Source organism: Crassostrea angulata, chromosome 9, assembly GCF_025612915.1.
Source record: "Crassostrea angulata isolate pt1a10 chromosome 9, ASM2561291v2, whole genome shotgun sequence".
Classification (NCBI taxonomy): Eukaryota; Metazoa; Mollusca; class Bivalvia; order Ostreida; family Ostreidae; genus Magallana; species Magallana angulata.
In genome coordinates, this window is record NC_069119.1 from 39,586,422 (window position 1) to 39,607,148 (window position 20,727).

Here is a 20,727-nt window from a genome sequence, read left to right on the forward strand (position 1 = left end):
ACGTTATTTTTTACAAGATGAACGATATGATAGGATTCACGCACGATAGGATAAGATTGGCGCACGATAGAACAGTATACATGCACGATACGATAGGTTTGATACACGATAGGATAGGATAAACGATGTTCATGTTAAACGTATGATCATCTTACACGATCTTCACGATTAACCTGATAATTGCCGAATCTGAGAAAAAACTCGTACAAATCAATATACACATGAAATTTCTTGCTATCAACAAATGCCGAGTTGTTAATCATCGCAGCATCATTTATAGAATGAAGTAATTATTTCTTTACAAATATTATGAGCTAGATTGATCAATAAATTTTCTGTATTGAATACTGACACCAAGTCGATCGCCGCGAACATTTCAGCCCGTGATCAATCACGTGGAAAATAGCGGGTTAAATAAAAAAATGTTCTAAATAAATATAAAATCTATCATAAATACATTTAATTTTGTATAAAAAATGATGCATTAAAAACGAGTTGTATTGCAAATAAGTTAAATAAGTGTTAAGTTAAACATTGTTATCATTACCCACACCCAAACCGATCGCCGTGAACATTTCAGCCCGAGATCAAATATCACACGGAAAATAACGGGTTCAATTAAAATACAACTCTAGTTTTAATTAGATATAAATTTTATCATAAATACCTTTGTTTCCGTAAAATCTGATGCAAAAAAATATACATATACACTCCGCGTACGATTTAGTATAATCGATATGCAGGTAAATATGTTACCTTATTCTTAAGATCTTCTATAGTTTATTTACTTTAATTTTTCACTTCCACTGCTTACAGATATGATTTACATGTAATATTGGTTAATTTTGATCTAAAGAATTAAAAATTAAGTATCATGATAGAAGGCTTGATAGGGTTTTCCATTTCTTGTTCGATAAATTTACGTATACGCTGCACTGAACGACTTGTAACTTTGAAATAAATGTATTTGCTTATCAAAAGACATGAAACGATTAACACGATAGGATTAAATGAAAAAAAAGTTAAAATCAAATGATAAACCTGATAGGATTAACGCACGATAGGATAGGATTAACGCACAATAGGACAGTATGCATGCACGATACGATAGGATTGATACACGATACGATAGGATTGGATTGTAAAGAATTACGTTGCAGATAATGATAACTAACACTAATGTACACCAATAAATATATGCGGGTGTCTTTATACATTATTTAAATATATTTTACAATTAAAGTGGATCTATTAAGTAAAGAAATGTTTTAATATATTTTTACAATCTAGTTGGATGTTAAATGAAGTCTTTTACAAAACTTGACTAGATTGTTTAAATCTTTTTAAAAGTATTATTGATCGTTATATTGCATCTAAATTCCTTTCCAATGCATATCAACTTAATGGATGGTGGCAAATAATTAAATATGCAGGGTTAAATGTTCTTCAGTTTCCTTCTACAATTCACACAACTGCTGATAATTCATGCTTCAATTAAATGTCATTGATTTGTTTATTGAACGTGTCAAAACAAATCATAATGACATACGAGGGTCAATCAAAAAGACGATGTGACTCTTTAATCATGACAAATACATTTTAAATAAGTCATATCTAACAGATTATTGTAGGCATCAACACCTTTTTAATTAATATATGAAGTTTTACATTTGATGAAAATGTACTTATGATACCCGAATTTAAAAACATCATGTTTTGTCACCGCGGAGCATAGTAAAACATGACGTCAATATGACGCACAGTTTATAGAAAAAATGCTTCTTTATATCACGCCTAGTCTCTTTTACCTTTCACTTTACAATTTTAGATGGCACTAGACTACTTAAGGCGTAATATCCCTCTGCTATTAATTTTACCATATCTTTTAAAAAAAATCATATTGATTTTCATGAAATTCAATATCAATAGATTCAGATGAAACAAAGTTGAAGTGATGAAGCACTGCTAGATTTTTCAAAAATTGATAATGTGTCTAATCATGTTATGAAGAAAACTAGACATAGTGAATAGAAAAAGCAAAATTTTATCATCGCAGCGTAAAATAAAAAAAATTAAATGCAAATTAAAATAATCTATAGTTTAATACATTGCCAATTCATATTAGAAAACATAATGAAGCGATGCTTCTTAGTTCAGAATAGCACTTTGTTGCATAGGTTTGTAACACAAATTGCTTCAATTAGCAAGAGTTATCTTTCTTTATCATAGACTATTAAAGGTTGTACATACATATTTCACATACAGTACTTGATAAATTGCCACAGTTTCTAATTAATCAGAAGTGTTTTCTGTTTTTCAATTTGGATAATATAATAGTTCATGTCATTGGATCCATATGTTTTAGAAATGCTAAAAATGTAAACCATTCGTGAGAGCATTTTGTTATAACACTAAAAAGGGGATCAAATAAATGATCTTCCAGTAATTGATATGATCTCAATATAGAGATATATTGTCTTGAATATAATTTAATATTATTATTTCTTTAATTCTGTTGTCCCATATCTGCTCTCTCAGATAAGAAAACCCATATTCAATTTTAAACATTTGAAATGTTATGTTTCAAACAATGATAATGAAGTCTAGAGTTTGCAATTGTCTTGGTCACGTTTTTATCAATTATTATTCATTCACCTTTGTGAACGAGCTATAAATGGGGAGAGAGAGAGAGAGAGCAAAATTTCATCCAAAATTATCTGGCCTAAAACATCAAACACGTACTGTTCATGTACTGAACTAGTACATAAAATTAGTAATATTTCTAAAAAAAATTCATCCATTGGGGGAGGGGAAGGGGTATACATGTAGACACTGTCTCATTAAATTTTGATAAATATAATTCGCTTCTTACTTTTTTTTGTGAAATTTTCTTTACTTTTTTACACTTGCCAAAAGTTTGGGTTTAGTTTGTTTGGTTCAAATTTCCTTTTTTTATAATTGAATATTAAATAAATGTCGCCTTCCAACATGAATTGGGGTCCAGCACTGCTTCCCTTATTGCTACATGCCTTACTAATTGTGAGCTAACAGAACCAAAGTGAGATTATTTTCTACAGAAGTTATCTCTCTTATCAGAGGGATGTTCCACATTAACATCTAATTGGCTCACATTTGCTCAAAAATCGAGTAAGTTCTTCAGTTTTTAATATTTTTAACCATGTAGTTTATAGTTTATGATAAGAAAAAACCTAAATCCCAGATGACGATACTATTTCTTTTGACTAAATAATTAAAGATTTTCTATTCTTTTTTAAACTGATTGATGTTCAAAATACTACTACACCCACAAACTGTATTACAATTAGAATTTATTCAAAAACTTGTACGTGAAAAAAATAAATCACTCGCTGTGGCCTTCAACTCAACATTCAGGTTTATCGACGACATATCAACAATTAACAGTTGTTATTTCCATACCGACGTCACCCGATATATATCCTAGTAAACTTAATATAAAAGATACCACAGAGTCTGCGTCATCTGTTTAAATTTGGATATTTTACTGGACATAGACATTGATGGTAACCTTACAACAAAACTTTATGATAAACGTGATGACTTAATTTTTTCCATAGTAATCTTTCCATGCTTATGTAGCAATATACTTTCATCACCTGCATATGGTGTTTTTGTCTCTCAGTTGATTTGATACGCACGGGCATGCTATTCGTATGAACAGTTCTTAAGACGAAGCAAGCTACTGACAAACAAGTTGATAAAAGATGACCACAACACTCTTTACATGTAAATTAAGCTCATATGATCAAGGGAGCATACTCTTGTTGTTTCCAGATTTCGTGCTGCCCAGGATGTAGGAAGCCCCTCCCCTTCCCTGTGTCTGAACCACATTAAGTTATAAAAACATTGATGATGAAGTGCAATTTTGATCATCTACTTTTTATGTACAGACCTGATTTTGATTTTTAAAAAAAATGTGTTTTAATTTTGATATTTTTCTCATTAGCATATTCAGCAAAAGTATGTTTATTTTTGTATTTTTCTCATTATCATATATTAAGCAAATGTGTTTTAATTTTTGTATTCTTCTCATTAACATATTGAGCAAAAATATCTTAATTTTTGCATTCTTCTCTTTAGCATATTCAGCAAAGATGACAGCCATTGACGATTGTTTCACCTGGTGCCAATCATGTAGACACGGAGGCCACGCCTCTCACCTGTTAGGGTGGTTTGCTGAGCACTCTGAATGCCTCGTCACTTGGTGTAACTGTAAATGTTCTACCCTGGATCACACTGCCAGGTTAGCGGCCGAGAGCTGACCAGAATTTCAGCATGTACTGTGCAAAACTTTACTACTGTCAAAACTTGGAATTAATTACACATGACACTCCCTGTTGTGTGGAGCTTGCAAAAGACAATACGCCTAAGAATATGTCAGAATACTAGAGAACAAAATTGCAAAGGTTTTTAGAGACCTTGAAACGTACTACTACACAAAACGCTCGCTACACGCTCGCTAAACGGTTCACAAGAAACGCTGAACGGTTTACACGAAACGCTGCACGCTTTGCCCGAAACGCTAAACGATTTACACGAAACGCTGAACGGTTTACACCAAACGATTCTCGCACGAAACGATTAGCTCGCTGTTCACACGCTTTGGACACACTTTTATCCAGATCGATTTTCGTTTCCTTCTCGTCCTCTCGGATTTTTCCCTTGACCCTGTTAGTTAGAATTAATTATAAGAAAACACGAAATAATAGAAATACTGATAATAGAAACATATATGCACACAGGTATTAAATTGATTAATTAAAAAAAATTCACAGAATTAATAAAAATGTTACTAAATACAGGTATATTTATGACAAAAGAAAGCCACAAAAGAGATATCCATGATTCTTATCAATGCTGTAAATAATAAAAAAAAATTCAGAAAAAAGTTACCGTAACTCGGTAATCAATACCAAAAACAAAAACCGTTTGATTACAAACTGAAATCGGTTTTTACAGTATTCGGCGGGATTAGTTTTTTCTTCTCACATTAGTATTTTTATTGGTTTCAGAAAATACGAAGTAAAAATACAAACAGTATATAAACCTGCAATTATTTGCATTGGTAATTTTGAAATTTATTTAAAACTAAATTAGTCAGATACGTTAGAAAAAAAATGTTATTCAAACAACCGATTGATTTTTGTCTTAAACGTCCGAGCATTCGCGTTAATAAATATGTTTCGTACATACATGTAAAACCCCAGAAACAATTCAATCGGTTTAACCAACAACAAAAAATTGTCATACTATTTCGGGTTTTTTTTCTAGAAGTAATTCAACATTGTATTGGAAAGAACAAAACATAAAAATAAATTAAATTTTTGACTCAATTTTCGTATACATAACCGGCGCCCCGTATAACGGCGGACAGTGTATCTATCATAATCTATTTGAATTAAGTGCCATGCATATAGATTTCCATAATAATAAATTGCATATGTACATGTACAAAGTAGGCAAATCACTGTGTATTGATTACTTCTAAGAGTTGCTGTTTTCCGTTAACAGTTTTTAAATAATTAAAATAATTACTTGTAGACATATTCTTAATCGGGATTCCAAAGAATTTACTTCCCGCATTTGATAGAAATAAACAGTAATTTTTTGTTTTATATTTACGTTTAATTTTGTTCAAATAATTGTTAATGTTCCTATCATTTAGATTGTTTGCTTCATCAAATTCTGATTCCGACTACCTTGAAGTCATTAAATTTCTATTGGCTACTGAAAAAAAGGAGACGCGTGACCATCCAATGAAAACAAATACACAGAGTTTGATTGACAGGTTCAGCCAGGTGCAGGTCTTACCCGATGGCCGAGGTTATGTGTGCTCGTTGTACACAGCCAAATATAGTCTCAGTAAGAGCTATCGATGTAGATAAATAAAGTTATGATTTGCTAACTGTATTTAATATTTTTTATGTATGGCTAATTTCATATTGTAGGAGTAATGAAACATCGTATAGAAATGTTATGTACATGTTCTCTGTAACTAGTCTTCCTTTAATACAGGTACCTTTCTTTTGTTTGTTGAAAATTAATTCAATTTTGTAAACACGATAAGTATGATATAATTTCTTTTAGATTTTTTTTCATGAGAATACCTACTAAACAGTTTTACCAATCACAAACAGTTTAAAGTAATGTAAAACACGGGCGCCATTTTGAAACAATTAAATTCTCAGAGAGTTCCGAATGAAATCTGATGAACGTTTCACACGGTTCTCGCACGCTTTGCTCGAAATGATTTACATGCTTTGCCCGAAACGCTGCGCGCTTTGCCCGAAACGCTAAACGGTTTACACGAAACGCTTCACGATTCACACGAAACGCTAAACGGTTTACACGAAACGCTAAACGGTTTACACGAAACATTTTGGTGTAGTAGTACGTTTCAGGGTCCGTACCTAAACCGCACTGCCAAAACAGTGAACGCCTAAAGAACATGCATGGAAATTTAAAATTATTCAGAACATAAAGTGACAATCGAGGGGAAGTTTGTAATGATTCCATATTATTTGTTCTACAAATGACTCAAGACAGTATCATATTTTTATATTTAAAAGTTATGTGATTAAAACATTGTCTATTTATCATTAATGTAATTAAAAATGTGGTTTGACAATCAAGTGCATCTTTTATCAGTGTACAATAAAAACATTGCAAGATTTGACAGTTTAAAATGTAGAGAATTTTGTAATTCAATTTGTGGGGAAAAAAGATCAGTACCAAAAGCTAACACATCGTATTGGAATTCCGAGTGAAAGAAAGACTTAGTGCTGATTATTCTGCATAAATGTTATCTGAAACCAGAGTGCTTGAACATGTAAATATAGTGAATAAAGGACCTACTAAAAATCAACTCATATGAAATGTGTTCCAATATTAGCTTGAAATGTTGTTTTTAGTCGATACTCTCGGGTTTAGATGAATTCAATGTACAAACTGTGCATGTGAATCGCCAGAGAAAGGCCAAGATCAAATCGGTCTCAGTGACACTCTCGACACTACTGGCTATAAAAAGTACTGAAAGTGCCATTTTTTACTGATAATTTCTGATATTTACTGATATTGTACTGTTAGTGCTGAGAATTGCTGATATTTACTGATAATTTTACTGCTGTTACTGATAATTGCTGTTGATTCTGATATTTACTGATATTAACTGATGCTTTTGCTGTGAGCTCTGATAATTACTGATATTTACTGAGATTTACTGTTGGTACTGAGAATTGCTGATAATTACTGAGAATTACAGGCAGGGGATTTTTAAAACATTAATTTTAATTATTGTAACATGCAAATTATATTTATTTAAAATTATCGGTAAACAAATACCGGGCATTTTTTAAAAAGAAATGTGTAAGATCTAACTAAAGTTTTATCAGCAGTAACTTCTTTTTTACAACCACACAAATTAGATTTGATTATTCTTCTTATAATCTGCTTATTTATTTCAATGCATATTTTTTTCTGTTTGTTCTTGTTCTAAGTTTTATTTTAGCTGATTAACACAATTCAGCACATAAATAAATGAATGTAGAAATTGTAGAATTGCTATATATCCCATCCCCGTGCGCCAATCCACTCGATACTACAGTGTTACATTGTATATATAAAACAATCCATAGTAAAAAAAATATAAAGATTTTAACCACTTTATGTAATTGATAAACATCTATTTAATGATTCTAAATTTTGAGCGATCAACTTTTTAATTGAACCGTGTTAAATATTTATAATTATAAACTTAAGATGTTTTTATCCCGGCCATAATCACTAATTTTGTTTTCAAAATAAAATCAAACACTTTTGTTTCACATTGTATTTCCCGGCCATTTATATTTGTTTATTCTGAGGCTGCAAGACATATATACAGGTGGACAATTTTCACACCTTGCCACGGTCACTCTGTCGTGTATATATTCTGAGCGCTGTCTGTTAGTTCTGAGGGTTTCTTGATCCCAGACATACAATAGAATCTTTTCAGCGACTGCCAGACATATACACAGGTGGTCAAGTTTCACACCTTGCCGTGGTCACCCTGTCATGTGTAAAGTCTGAGTGCTCTCTGTTATTTCTGAGGTTTTTCTTAATCCCAGACATACAAAATATTTTTTTCTGCTTGCTTTTAGGCGTGGAGATAAAATATCTAAGCGTTCATAGATTAAGGAAAATCAGTTAAATTGTGTGTCTTCTTTTCAGAATTATATAGCCGCTTGTCATATAACTGCATACAAGTGCATGAATAAATTATCAATGAGAGAGAGAGAGAGAGAGAGAGAGAGAGAGAGAGAGAGAGAGAGAGAGAGAGAGAGAGAGAGAGAGGTTTCAATCAAATCGCTGTTGCAATCGGTGGTTATGATACTGTAATGGGACAAAATCATGCTTATGCCTTTCTGCATTGATGCCTCAAAATACGTTATAATAGATTATCTGAGAGAGAGAGAGAGAGAGAGAGAGAGAGAGAGAGAGAGAGAGAGAGAGAGAGGGGGGGAGGGAGGGAGGGAGAGAGAGAATTACAGCATGATAAGCCGTAACACTTTTTCACTATATTAAGCTGGTGTTCTTTGTAGTCTTAGAAAAGTTTACACTCGAAATCTGTGTTTGAAATGGCGGTTGTGATGCTGAAATAGAACTTTATCGTGCTAATGCCGTTATGCCATTTTGACTCGGACACTCAAATTTTAGGACTAGATAATATATGCGAGCAAGAGAGAGAGAGAGAGAGAGAGAGAGAGAGAGAGAGAGAGAGAGAGAGAGAGAGAGAGAGAGAGAGAGAGAGAGAGAAAGAGAGAGAGAGAGAGAGAGGGAGAGAGAGAGAGCAGGGTGGGCATATTTACAAGATCATGACAACATTACTTAGCCGTGCAACAGAAGATATATTACATATGTATTTAAAGAGAAAGAGTGAAAGGTCGGACAACAAAAATTATTCTTCGCCGATTGTTACCTATTTTGATTTCAGAGAGAGAGATTATTTATCCAACTTTTTTTTAATAAATTGAATGCGGAACAAATAAGATGATGGATATGAAAATCACTCTAATACGTTATTTATAATGTTGTCAATAAAAATAATACTTTTCTCTTTGAATAAATATTCTCAAGATCATGGATTCCTGTATACTGATATTACGTAATGTCATTCACAAGGTGCCAGACTGACAATTTACAAGGTTGAATTGCGACATTCAAACCTCTTGATCTGCTGAAAGTATGTATACTATACACAGATACTGCCTCGCTAATCTTTCTGTGAAGTAAAACCTCAACATTATAAAGTCCTGACCGGGTATCTCTCTATTTTGAAAAGAAAAACAATCATGTTAAGAATTATTGGGTTTTTCATTGTTGAAGAAAAGAATGTCCACCGCATTTAGACATTAAAATTTTTGTGGAGTCTGCCTTTAGTTTAAGTACCAATTTTTGACCGGCTTTCTAATATTGTCTAAAATGTGATCTGTGAGTTTCCGAAGTTCAAAAGAAGCTAAATATCAAATAAATAAAACTTAAGAATATATAATGAAATAAATTGTGTTAGATCTGAAACATGTGTTATTTAATAATTAAAAGACAATGTTTTGGGCCTTAAAATATTCTCAGTAATTATCAGCAATTCTCAGTACCAACAGCAAATCTCAGTAAATGTCAGTAATTATCAGAGCTCACAGCAAAAGCATCAGTAAATATCAGTAGATATCAGAACCAACAACAATTATCAGTAACAGCAGTAAAATTAACAGAAAATATCAGCAATTCTCAGCACTAACAGTACAACATCAGTAAATGTTAAAAATTATCAGTAAAAAATGGCACTTTCAGTACTTTTTAGAGCCAGTAGTGGCTCTCGTTAAAAAAACTCAACTACAAGGGGGAAAAATACAGACAACCAAAATATTTTTTTTAAATTGAAAAAAAACCCAAGAACCAATTAATTGATGTGATATTTATTTAAGATTCAATTCAGTCGGTTGTCGTTCATGAAATCAGTTTCATCATGGATCAGCTTCGGCATCTTTACAGAGCAGACAAAGGCGTCTCGTCAACTTGAAAGTCACATTGCTCGGGGTAACGCGGGATCCCGAATGTACTAACTAAGACGAAGGCATCTCTGCTTAGCGCCGTCTTTATCGTTGTATAGTCTTCCTCTCCACAAGCTGTACGTGTAGATTGCAGGAATTCATTTAGTTTTTCATTTGCAGTCCTTGATAAGAAAAAAAAAATATCAGTTATTGATTGCGCTTTCACTACATATGTATAGAGAGAGTCAAATGCATCCTCTACATTCCATTGCTTGAAATAATAAAACAAGTGAAAAGCTGTCAATGTGACAGCAAACCGGGTTTTCTTTTATGTGAACTGTATCAATAATCCATGTCAACCCGTATCCAGTGAAATGGAGTACCCTATATGCAATATTTTGCAAAATAATGACTAAGTTCAAAAGCTGGTATTTTTTTCATAAATAATCAGAAATCAAAATCCTAGCAATATGCACACCTCTCATATATGTACAATGGATCTGCTAAAGAACAACTTCCTATCTTGAAAACTGTAGGAGGAGTTATCCGTACAGTGGATTTTTCCATTGGAAAACCCGGTTAACAAATATTCCCTAATTGATGTATTTGAAAAATATTTAAAAAAAAAAAGAAAAGAAAGAAAAACGCTGCCGTAAATTGTGTTTTTTTTAACAAAGCTCGCTATCTTCATATGCTCTCACGAATCACCAAAAAAGTATTTCAAACTGTATATCATCAAACTAGTTACCCCAAACAGATTTAGAACTGGAAGGGGTCTAATGATATGCTTGTACCCATTTGTACTGATTCGCAATGATTTAAAGAACAAAAATGATTCACTTTGCATATTTGAAAAAAAAAGCCGTGTAAAGATGATTTACAGAGAACCAATTGATACATATTATTATGAAGCTTGATATTTCAACTGCACCAACCCAAAAAAATATAAATATAGCAGACCTAGCTCTTTTTAGTTCACCTGAACCTAAGGTTCAAGTGAAAAAATTATGCATGTAACTTTGGATGATGTAAATTAAAAAATAATACCGGTAGTGATCCCTGAACTAATACCAAAGACCCAAGATGGGTTCAGAAGTTAACGTAGAAGTCATAGAAGAATATGTCGAAAATGTTTAAAAAATCTTCTTCTGTAGAACATAGCTTTAATTTGTCAGATAACTATTAAAGCATCCTCAAACAGTGTTTAAATTATTAAAACCGTGACCCTCGATCTAATACTGGGGCCCCAGAAGGGGTTCAATAAAAACTGTTTAAAAATCTTCTGGAGAACTACAATGCTTCACATTGTAAGATAACTGTGCAAGCATCTTTAAATAATTTAAATTCTAAATGGATGAAGCTGTAACTACCGGACTCATACAAGGGTCCCGCGACGGGGATACAGTTTAACATAGAAATGTGTATGGACAACGTCTTTGCTACAGTCTGTGTGACTACTCTGCAAGGATCCTCAAACAGCGTAGATTCTAAATTGTCAATAGAAATAGCAAATATGCTACAAAATAGAATGTTACAAGGCACTGTTCTTCAGTTGAGCGATGTGGCTACAGGGCCTCTTGTGTACATGTATATATAGTCATATCACATGTTAAGCATTTTAGTTCTCAAAAGATCCTAAACAATTGTTTACAAACGGAATATAAACCTACATCACACTCTGAACCCCTTTCTGAGGCCCAAGAATCGTCCAGGAGCGAAAGTCTTTTAAAGAAATTTTAAAGAATTAGCAATATGTAAAAATTCTTGCATATAAGTAAAACCATACATGATAACATTTCAGTTTTTGTGAATAATTAAAATGTGTTCCTTTGTACAACTCGATCCCCAATGTGGCCCCATCCTACTCATCAAAATTTTGATTTTAACGAATGTGAATCCACACTATCAGTGTTGCTTTTACTTAAGTTACAGCTTTTCTAGGCAAATATTTTTTTTAGAAGATCTTCAGATTTTCCTTAATATATTCCTAAATAAAAATTTGTCCTCCCCCTGTTGTGACCCCATCCTACTCCCGCGGAACATGATTTGAATAAGCTTGAATCTACACAACCTGACAATGCTTCCACATAAGTATCAGCTTTCCTGGTTGATTAGTTTCTGAGAAGATTTTAACAGACTGTTCACTATATACTCCTATGTTTACCCGATACATTCCTATGTAAACATTCTAACCCCCCACGCCTATTGTGGGCCCGCCATACCCCCGGGAGTTATGATTTACACAGCTTTTAATCTACACTACTTAAGGATGTCTCCACATAAGTTTCAGCTTTCCTGGCTGATTGGTTTCTGAGAAGAAGATTTTTAAGGATTTACTCTAATGTTTATTTCAATGTAAAAATATCGACCCCCCCCCCCCATTGATGCCTAATCCTACCCCCGGAGGTCGTAATTTTCACAACTACACTACCTGGGGATGCTTCCACACAAGTTTCAGCTTGCTTTCCTGGCCGACGAATGGTTGATGAGAATACGATTTTTAAAGATTTACTCTATATATTCCTATGTAAACTTCGACCCCCAAAAGTGGCCCCATTCTCCCCCTGGGGTTGATAATTTACACAACTTTGAATCTACGCTTTTCACAAAAATTTCAGCTTTCTTGGCCAAATGGTTCTTGAGAAAAAGATTTTTAAAGATTTTTCAAAAATGTTCAATTATTCCTAATTATCTCCCCTTAATAGAAGTATGTGGTCCTTATTCCCATTTGCTTAAGGGTGGATTGTGCCAAGTTTGGTTGAAATTGGCCCAGCGGTTCTGAAGAAGATGTTGAAAATGTGAAAAAATTACGGTCAGACGGACGGACAGACGGTCGAGAGACAAAATGTGATCAGAATAGCTCACTTGAGCTTTCAGCTTAGGTGAGCTTAAAACGAATGGAACATTTGGCTAGCGAAGATGCATGCAATGATGAAGAATGATTGAAAAGTTAACAAAGTTAGCTTTGAATGACCAAACAAAACAAAACATGGGTTTCCTAAATAAATTTTATATTTGTCAGTTTTTTTTAGTTTAAAAAATATTTTTGATGAAAATATCAATATTTTCGTTAATTTGTTGATAACCAATGATGATCAAAGGTTGAGAAACCAGCAAATATAGATGTAAATGACAAAAAAAAATTGTAAAATGATTATGGTTTTCGTAAATATATGTATATCTATTGTCTTTGCAAACAGTTTTGTTTTTGATCATCAGAATTCCTTTGATATAGTTATATGTAATCTGAACATACGAGCATATATTTTCAGCATTGACTTGTTCGTTGTCGGAGTTTGCCAAGGTTATAACTGCAGTCTGAAAAGTCCTCTTATTCATACATCCTAACAGCGAAGTCCAATCTGATGAGTAAAAAAAATAAAGTTTGTCAACATTTGCTTAGTTCATCAACTATACCAGTATCGGTGTGTTTCATGACAGCTATATGATTTTGATGCAAAAGCCGTTACACAATTTAAAATAAGTTAAATATAAAGGAGGAAAAATGGCACATACCGTTAAAATGAGATGTAAGTTTGTGTTTTTATACCGGACATGGAACAAGTTTAATGAATCAATATTAACTAAACTTGGCAAGGACTAAACAAACAACTGGATCTACGTTCTTGGTTATAAATCAACTTTTATTTGAATAGTAAAAAAGAAACACAGACAATTAAGCATTGTGCTGAGTAATTAAAAATAATTAAAAAACGCGGAAATTATTGAGACTACCAATGTTTTTTTTTTCATTTCTACGTAACATTTTTTTTGTGAAAATTAGAATAAACAATGTACAAGTCCCTGTATATAACTACCAAAATTATTATTTAAAAAGAATTAAAAAAGGAGTTTTATTATTCAATATTAACTAAACTCGGCAAGGTCTAAACAAACAACTGGATCTACGTTCTTTGTTATAGATCAACGTTTGTTTGATAAGTAAAAAAGAAACACCGAAAAGAATAAAACTCTTGAAGATTACAATGAAACCGGTAGAGTTTTGAGTAGGCTTTCACTGAGTAATAAAGATATGAAATACAACAATAACAGTTTCAGCTCAAAATTATGACCATCCAACATTAAAGGTTTTGCTTTGGGTTAGATCTATAAATTAGAAGTTCTATATTGCCGTTTAACGTTTTCACAAGTTTATTTATAAAATGCAAGCTTACTGTCTTCATTACGACAAACCAAATTTGCCACATCACGTGACTTCTTGACATAGATGGGCAGTAGTGGATCGCAGTCGGTGAGTCCAAAGCTGTTGTAGCACTTACTTAGTTCAGTAAATAAGCTAAACAAAAAAAAAGAAAGAAATAACCTCGACAACATATTCTTATCGTTCAAAAAATTCCAATTTGTTCTTTTGTTTGCTGCTACGGATTTGATCAACATAACTAACTTAATGTAGTTATAATTATTTTGAGGTTTCCTAGCTTAAAAATCTTGAATTTAATATATATGTATTAACTTGTCTCTGAATAATCTAGAGTCAATTCATCTATGATTCATTTAGTATAAACTTTTTATCAATTTTTCACTGAATCATTTACCATCAATTTGTCACTGAACTATATACAATCATTTTTTTTACTGAATCATTTACCATAAATTTGTCACTGTATCATAAAACATCAATTTTTGTCAGAAGCAAATAAAAACAATAAACATAAAATAGTATTATTCACATTTGCAAATATGTTAAATGTTATGAACGATGAACTTTGACTTTGTGTGAATTGTGAGCAAAGATAACTGAGTGTTATGTTAATGACATTTCCCAGCAGTTTAGCTTTTATTTTGTGAATGAAAGGCATCGATTTATTTCACAAACAAATTAAAGAAGTTACTTTAGTTATATTAACTCGACACATGAGTCTGTTAAAAAAAATCAAACGTTGTCACAATACCAGCATGCCTTAGATTTCAGTAAAAAAGATTGCTTTGTTTACCTGCACGCACGAGAAAAGACATTTTCGGCGAATACGATTGTTCCATCGGATGTCTTGTTGAAAGGTGGATCGCCAACCTTTCCGCGCATACAAGCTCCCATCCGCTCAACCGTCAGACAATTGTCTTGACCTATTGAGTGAAACGAGTAAAAAGATGATTATTAAATGTATTGGCAAAACAAGATAATTTGATGCCTTTATTAAAGAGTTTCGAGCAAAAATTGATTGAAACTTAACAGTTTACTAGTATCTGGTAAAAAATACGAAAAAAATTGATTGAATTGGAAAATTATTTGAATCGTAACAGTTTATTAGTATCAGGTAAAAATCATGAAAGAAATTGTCGTAAACCAAAAAAACAAAAACCAAAACAAAACGGATTTTCAACAAATCAGAATTTAAAGAAAATACAGATATACACAATTATCAAAGCAGTTTCATTGATTTAAAAGAAAATGTTTTGTTAACATTGTATGGTGCCAAAATAACCATAAATTATAAGCAAAAGATGTAATGGTTTAATCATATACGTGCATTTTCTGAACACCGAAGGGGGCAATATATTTTAATAATCAATAAACATATTTTAAGAAATATCATATCTTGATGAACTGACCTTTCATTGAAATCCCTCTATTTTGATTACATACCTTCATTTCTCTGAACCGTCCTTATCCTAAGGTGATCATCAAATGAAAAACCTTGCGCTCCAAAGTAGACAAATAAGAGAAAATAAAAACAGGACCTTATGAGTTCCATTTTTGCCGTTGTTCAAAGTTTGAACTTCATTTCCTTTTATATATTCTCGAAATCAAGTTAAAACGTGCAAATTGTTGAAAATTATCCATTTAGCTTAAATAACTCACTGCTGATTTCGATAGTTTACATAATATAAATGTCAATTGGGTTCTTCCTCGAACAAATTGAGGATGCGCGTCGTGAGAAGGGGTTTGACTTTTTATGATTGCTTTTTATGATAACAGAATAAATATAAATGTCACCACCAATTTATGAAAACGGAAAAGTGGATCAATTATCTACGTGTAGCTTTTTTCTTTGTAATAATATTGCTGGCTCAGAATTTTGGTCTGTATTATGCGATTTCTATCTAACATTTGTAAAAAAAAAAAAAAAAAAAAAAAAAATTAAAAGAATTTTTGTTGAATCTATGAAAATATATCAAGTCAGCACGCGCTGCGTACTATTTAGAATTGATTGAATTAAAAACACGTAATCTAAAATAAAATTTTAAATCGTCAGATCTAACTTACATATAATACTGTTTATCCGTTAAACGCCTGTCATTGTTATCAAGTAACATTGGGGTACGTCCTTTAAGTGATACATAGCATACATTTATACACGACCCACTAGAAGTGATGTACATGTATGTTACATAGGTTTATATTCTCTAAATCTTATTTAAAAAAAACAAATTCTTAAACCCAAGTATCATACCCTTTGTTCACATAAGTTTAAAAATCCAACATTAATGTTATTGTTATTTCTTGTTATCAACAATTGCCGAGTTTTTAATTATGGTAGCATCATTTATAGAATGGATTAATATGACCAGTTAATTTTTTTTACAAAAATTATGAGCTAGAATGATCAAAAAAATTTCTGTATTAAACACTGACACCCTAGTCGATCGCTGCGAACATATCAGCCCGTGATCAAATCACGTGGAAAATAGCGGGTTAAATGAAAATACAACTCTTGTTCTAAATAAATATAATATCTATCATAAATACATTTATTTTTGTATAAAAATGATGCATTCAAAACGAGTTATATTGCAAATAAGTTAAATAAGTATTAAGTTAAACATTGTTTTCATTACCCCACACCTAAGCCGATCGCCTGGGACATTTCAGCCCGAGATCAAATATCACACGGAAAATAACGGGTTCAATTAAAATACAACTCTGGTTTTAATTAGATATAAATTTTATCACAAATACGTTTCTGTAAAATATGATGCATAAAAAACAATTTATATTTTGCATACAAGTTAATGTTTACGCAGGTATACACTCCGCGTACGATTTAGTATAATCGATATGCAGGTAAATATGTTACCTTATTCTTAAGATCTTCTATAGTTTATTTACTTTAATTTTTCACTTCCACTGCTTACAGATATGATTTACATGTAATATTGGTTAATTTTGATCTAAAGAATTAAAAATTAAGTATCATGATAGAAGGCTTGATAGGGTTTTCCATTTCTTGTTCGATAAATTTACGTATACGCTGCACTGAACGACTTGTAACTTTGAAATAAATGTATTTGCTTATCAAAAGACATGAAACGATTAACCGTTTAATTGGATAAATGAAAAACAAAGTTAAAATTATACGATAAACCTGATAGGATTAACGCCCGATAGGATAGGGTTAACGCACAATAGGACAGTATGCATGCACGATACGATAGGATTGATACACTACAGCCAACGCGGATCCCGTATTTTCCCGCGACACCGTGGTGGTGTTTTAATTTTTTCCGCGATACACCGTCGCGGTATTATCATCGCGGTGATCGCGGGGCCACGATTTTACCGCGATGGTGTAAGACACCGTAACAGGTGTGTGTTTCTGTATCAGTGATTAAACCGAGAAGAAGAAAAAAAGCGCTGTTTTAAATTTTGTTAGAATTTAGAAATAAATATTACAAGATCTTTGAATTGTTTTTAACATAAATTTCTGGGAAACAATCGCTGCATGTATCTTGTTAATATTGTATAAGAGTCCCAAACATATCAATGTATTACGCAAATCATGCATATACGTGTACCTAAAAAAATGTAATATTTTAAAGTATTCTTTTTTGCATATGATTAGTTAAAAAATGCCACAGATTTATAAAAGACAAATATTCCGCGATATAATATTATAAGGTCGTTACCGTAGGCATCAACTCAACTTGTTTGTTTTCCCCTTTCTCTTTATCTCTCTCTCACTCTCTCTCTCTATCTCTCTCTCTCGTTTTAAATAAATAAAATTTTAGGAACATTTATGTAAATTATCTTAAGACGGTCGGTGTTAATTATAGTTAAGCCAACGGTATGGTCAATCATGGAACAATTATCACCTTGCATGACAAGTGTCACCTGAAGAAAATCCCGTTACACTGGTCCCGCGTCTAACGGCTTGGGCCTTTTGAGTGACCAAGTAGGTGTTAACATTAGGTAACGCTTGCATATACCGGCCACTTCGGGGTATCGAGAGTAAAAAAAAACATTAGATAATGAATAACGGGACTACAGTTTGAATTCGAGGGGTCAAGGGTTTTGAGAGATCAAGAGAGTAGATTTGCTTAGTAATATTGGGGCAAAATTTGGACCGGAGACTCACTTTGAGCGATCAAAGTTTCCTGTAACGTATTTATGCGTGTAGCCGTTTTCAGAAGAAAATAAAATATTTAAGGGTTTTGGTATATGGCATACAATTACGCGTTTTTATATATAGGAAAGCGACAATAAATATTGTACGCGCTTTAGGTAGACCGCCTGTATTCGAACACAAAATAATGCATAATTCAAACAGGCACATTAAAAATTCAGTTATCCCTGTGTATACGGGTGTGTAACTATTACATAACACTTCCTGTCTGTGACAGCAACCGTGTTCTGAACACGTGCCGTAAGAAATCTTATCCAATGTTGAGACCCTCTCTCTCTCACTTTCTCTCTCTCTCTCTCTCATTTCAAATATCTAATGTTTTATGTGAACTGCTTAAGAAGTACATGTAGCCATAACGGTATTCAGATTGAGATTCACATAATTGCACATGTTTCCGTAACGGGCGTTTTCAGAAATATCATACCAGGGACGTATATATTAAAGTCCCTGATCATACGCGCCTTCTAACTTTACTGCATGAAGATAAAATAATGCCCGATTCAGACATGTATATAGAAAATCACAACTATGACACAATTTATAGAAAAACTATCCCTGTGTTTACGGGTGTGTATAACTATTACATAACACTTCCTGTCTGTGACAGCACCCGTGCTCTGAACACGTGCCATGAGAAATCTTATCGAATACTGAGACAACTCTCTCTCTCTGCCCAAATTCAAAATATATAAAATTCTAAGAAAATTGAAAATTTAAACTTTCTTAATTTTAACAAGGCTAGGGGAATAAATAATATACCACATATCGCGTTAAGATTTATTTTTTTTTACTTATGCACAAAACACACATCTGTGTTTATATGATTCCCATGATGATTCAAAACTTACATTCATTCAAACAATCACATTTTTACTTTTTTAAAAAGTACAAATACTAGATGTGTATATACAATTTACGTTAGCTGTGTTCTCAATTACTCTCTCCATTCCTGATTAACCCTGATTATAGTCTGTTCGTTAATTGTATTTCAATCGAGTATAAAGTATATCATTAACATTTATGATCATTCACATGTTTAAATCCCGGGTTTTGAACAAACATAAATATTGGGCGACCCACTGAACATCATACTTTTGCTAGATCGGATAGGAAAGTCAGTTTTTAAATACACACGATTTTAACATTAGCATTTTCGTAAATTGATTGGACCTTCTTTTTTTTTTAAACGTTTGATAAACAAGTTATACAACTTATATTAATATCTTTCGTTGGCACGGATGTTATCGCGAGGGGGTCATCGATGTTGGAGAAAGCCGGAGTGCTCAGAGAAAACCCACGTGTCCAAGCGGGCAACCAGCATATCTATTCAACTAATGTCGATCACGGGGATAGAACTCGGGTCGCAGCGGTGATGAGCGAGTGCACTTTAAAACATTTTATATATCTACATGTATTTTGTTATTCATTTAACGAATTTTTTAAATGTATTTAAGAGAAATGACCAAGTGTAAGGTATGTTTTAAAGTAAGATTTAAATATGAAAGATTGTAAATGAAACGCTAATAAGTATTACTTTCTCAAGGCGAAATAAGATATTTTGGTGAAGTGTTTATTACCGGGTATATAATTATCGATCAAATTCATTGAATACTAGTACCAAGAATTGTCAGCGATGAATGTGCCAAGATTAATTTATATGTAACGCTATAGAGTATACAACATAGTATACAAAATTCTGTATTAGCATAATTACACCTTCCTTTTATTTCTCCCACTTTTTATTAAATAATAATAAATTGTAACAATCAACTCCTTTTATAAAGTAAAGGATTATGAATTAATATTCATTAATTCTCTCAATCATATTTCCCGTATGAGAAGAAATTGGGGGAGGTAACTCGCGTTAAAAAACAAGAAAAGTCTGGGACTGGTTTCACAGTACCGCGACGGTGTGGCCAAGGTGAGAAGCTGTACGGAATTCTAATTGAAATGCACATAAGAGCAAATGTTTTCGTAACGGGCGTATTCAAAAATATATATCATGCCAGGGACGTATATATACAAGTCCATGATCATACGCGCTTTCTATCTCTACTGCATAAAAATAAAATTATGCATGATTCAGACAGGTATATAGAAAATCACAAGTACAGCACAATTTATTGAAAAGCTATCCCTGCGTTTACGGGTGTGTATAACTATTGCATAACACTTCCAGTCTGTGACAGCACCCGTGCTCTGACCAAGTGCCGTGAGAAATCTTATCGAATGTTGCGACATCTCTCTCTAATTTCTTTGAATTTAAATTGAAAAACAAATTTTCATTTGTTTGAAAT

General features: G+C 32.6%; 1 protein-coding gene and 1 pseudogene across 1 annotated transcript; both read right to left on the reverse strand.

Moving 5' to 3' along the window:
• Positions 1-20,727, reverse strand: part of LOC128162996 (uncharacterized) — a 29,892-nt pseudogene that overhangs the window by 4,597 nt on the left and 4,568 nt on the right.
• LOC128162991 (uncharacterized) lies at positions 9,991-15,942 on the reverse strand. Its single transcript, XM_052826459.1, has 5 exons — positions 15,673-15,942; positions 15,023-15,152; positions 14,243-14,364; positions 13,324-13,429; positions 9,991-10,249 (listed from the first exon to the last, which is right to left on the reverse strand). The coding sequence occupies exons 1-5, from the start codon at positions 15,779-15,781 to the stop codon at positions 10,063-10,065; spliced, it is 654 nt and encodes a 217-aa protein (XP_052682419.1). The 5' UTR covers positions 15,782-15,942; the 3' UTR covers positions 9,991-10,062.

Bases quoted from the DNA above. Each gene is read 5' to 3' on its own strand.
- LOC128162991 (XM_052826459.1), bottom strand. From the start codon at position 15,781: ATGGAACTCATAAGGTCCTGTTTTTATTTTCTCTTATTTGTCTACTTT. The intron at 14,365-15,022 runs GTAAACAAAGCA...TTTTTTGTTTAG, and splicing joins GTCTTTTCTCGTGCGTGCAG to CTTATTTACTGAACTAAGTA. The intron at 13,430-14,242 runs GTAAGCTTGCAT...TTTACTCATCAG, and splicing joins GGTTTGTCGTAATGAAGACA to ATTGGACTTCGCTGTTAGGA.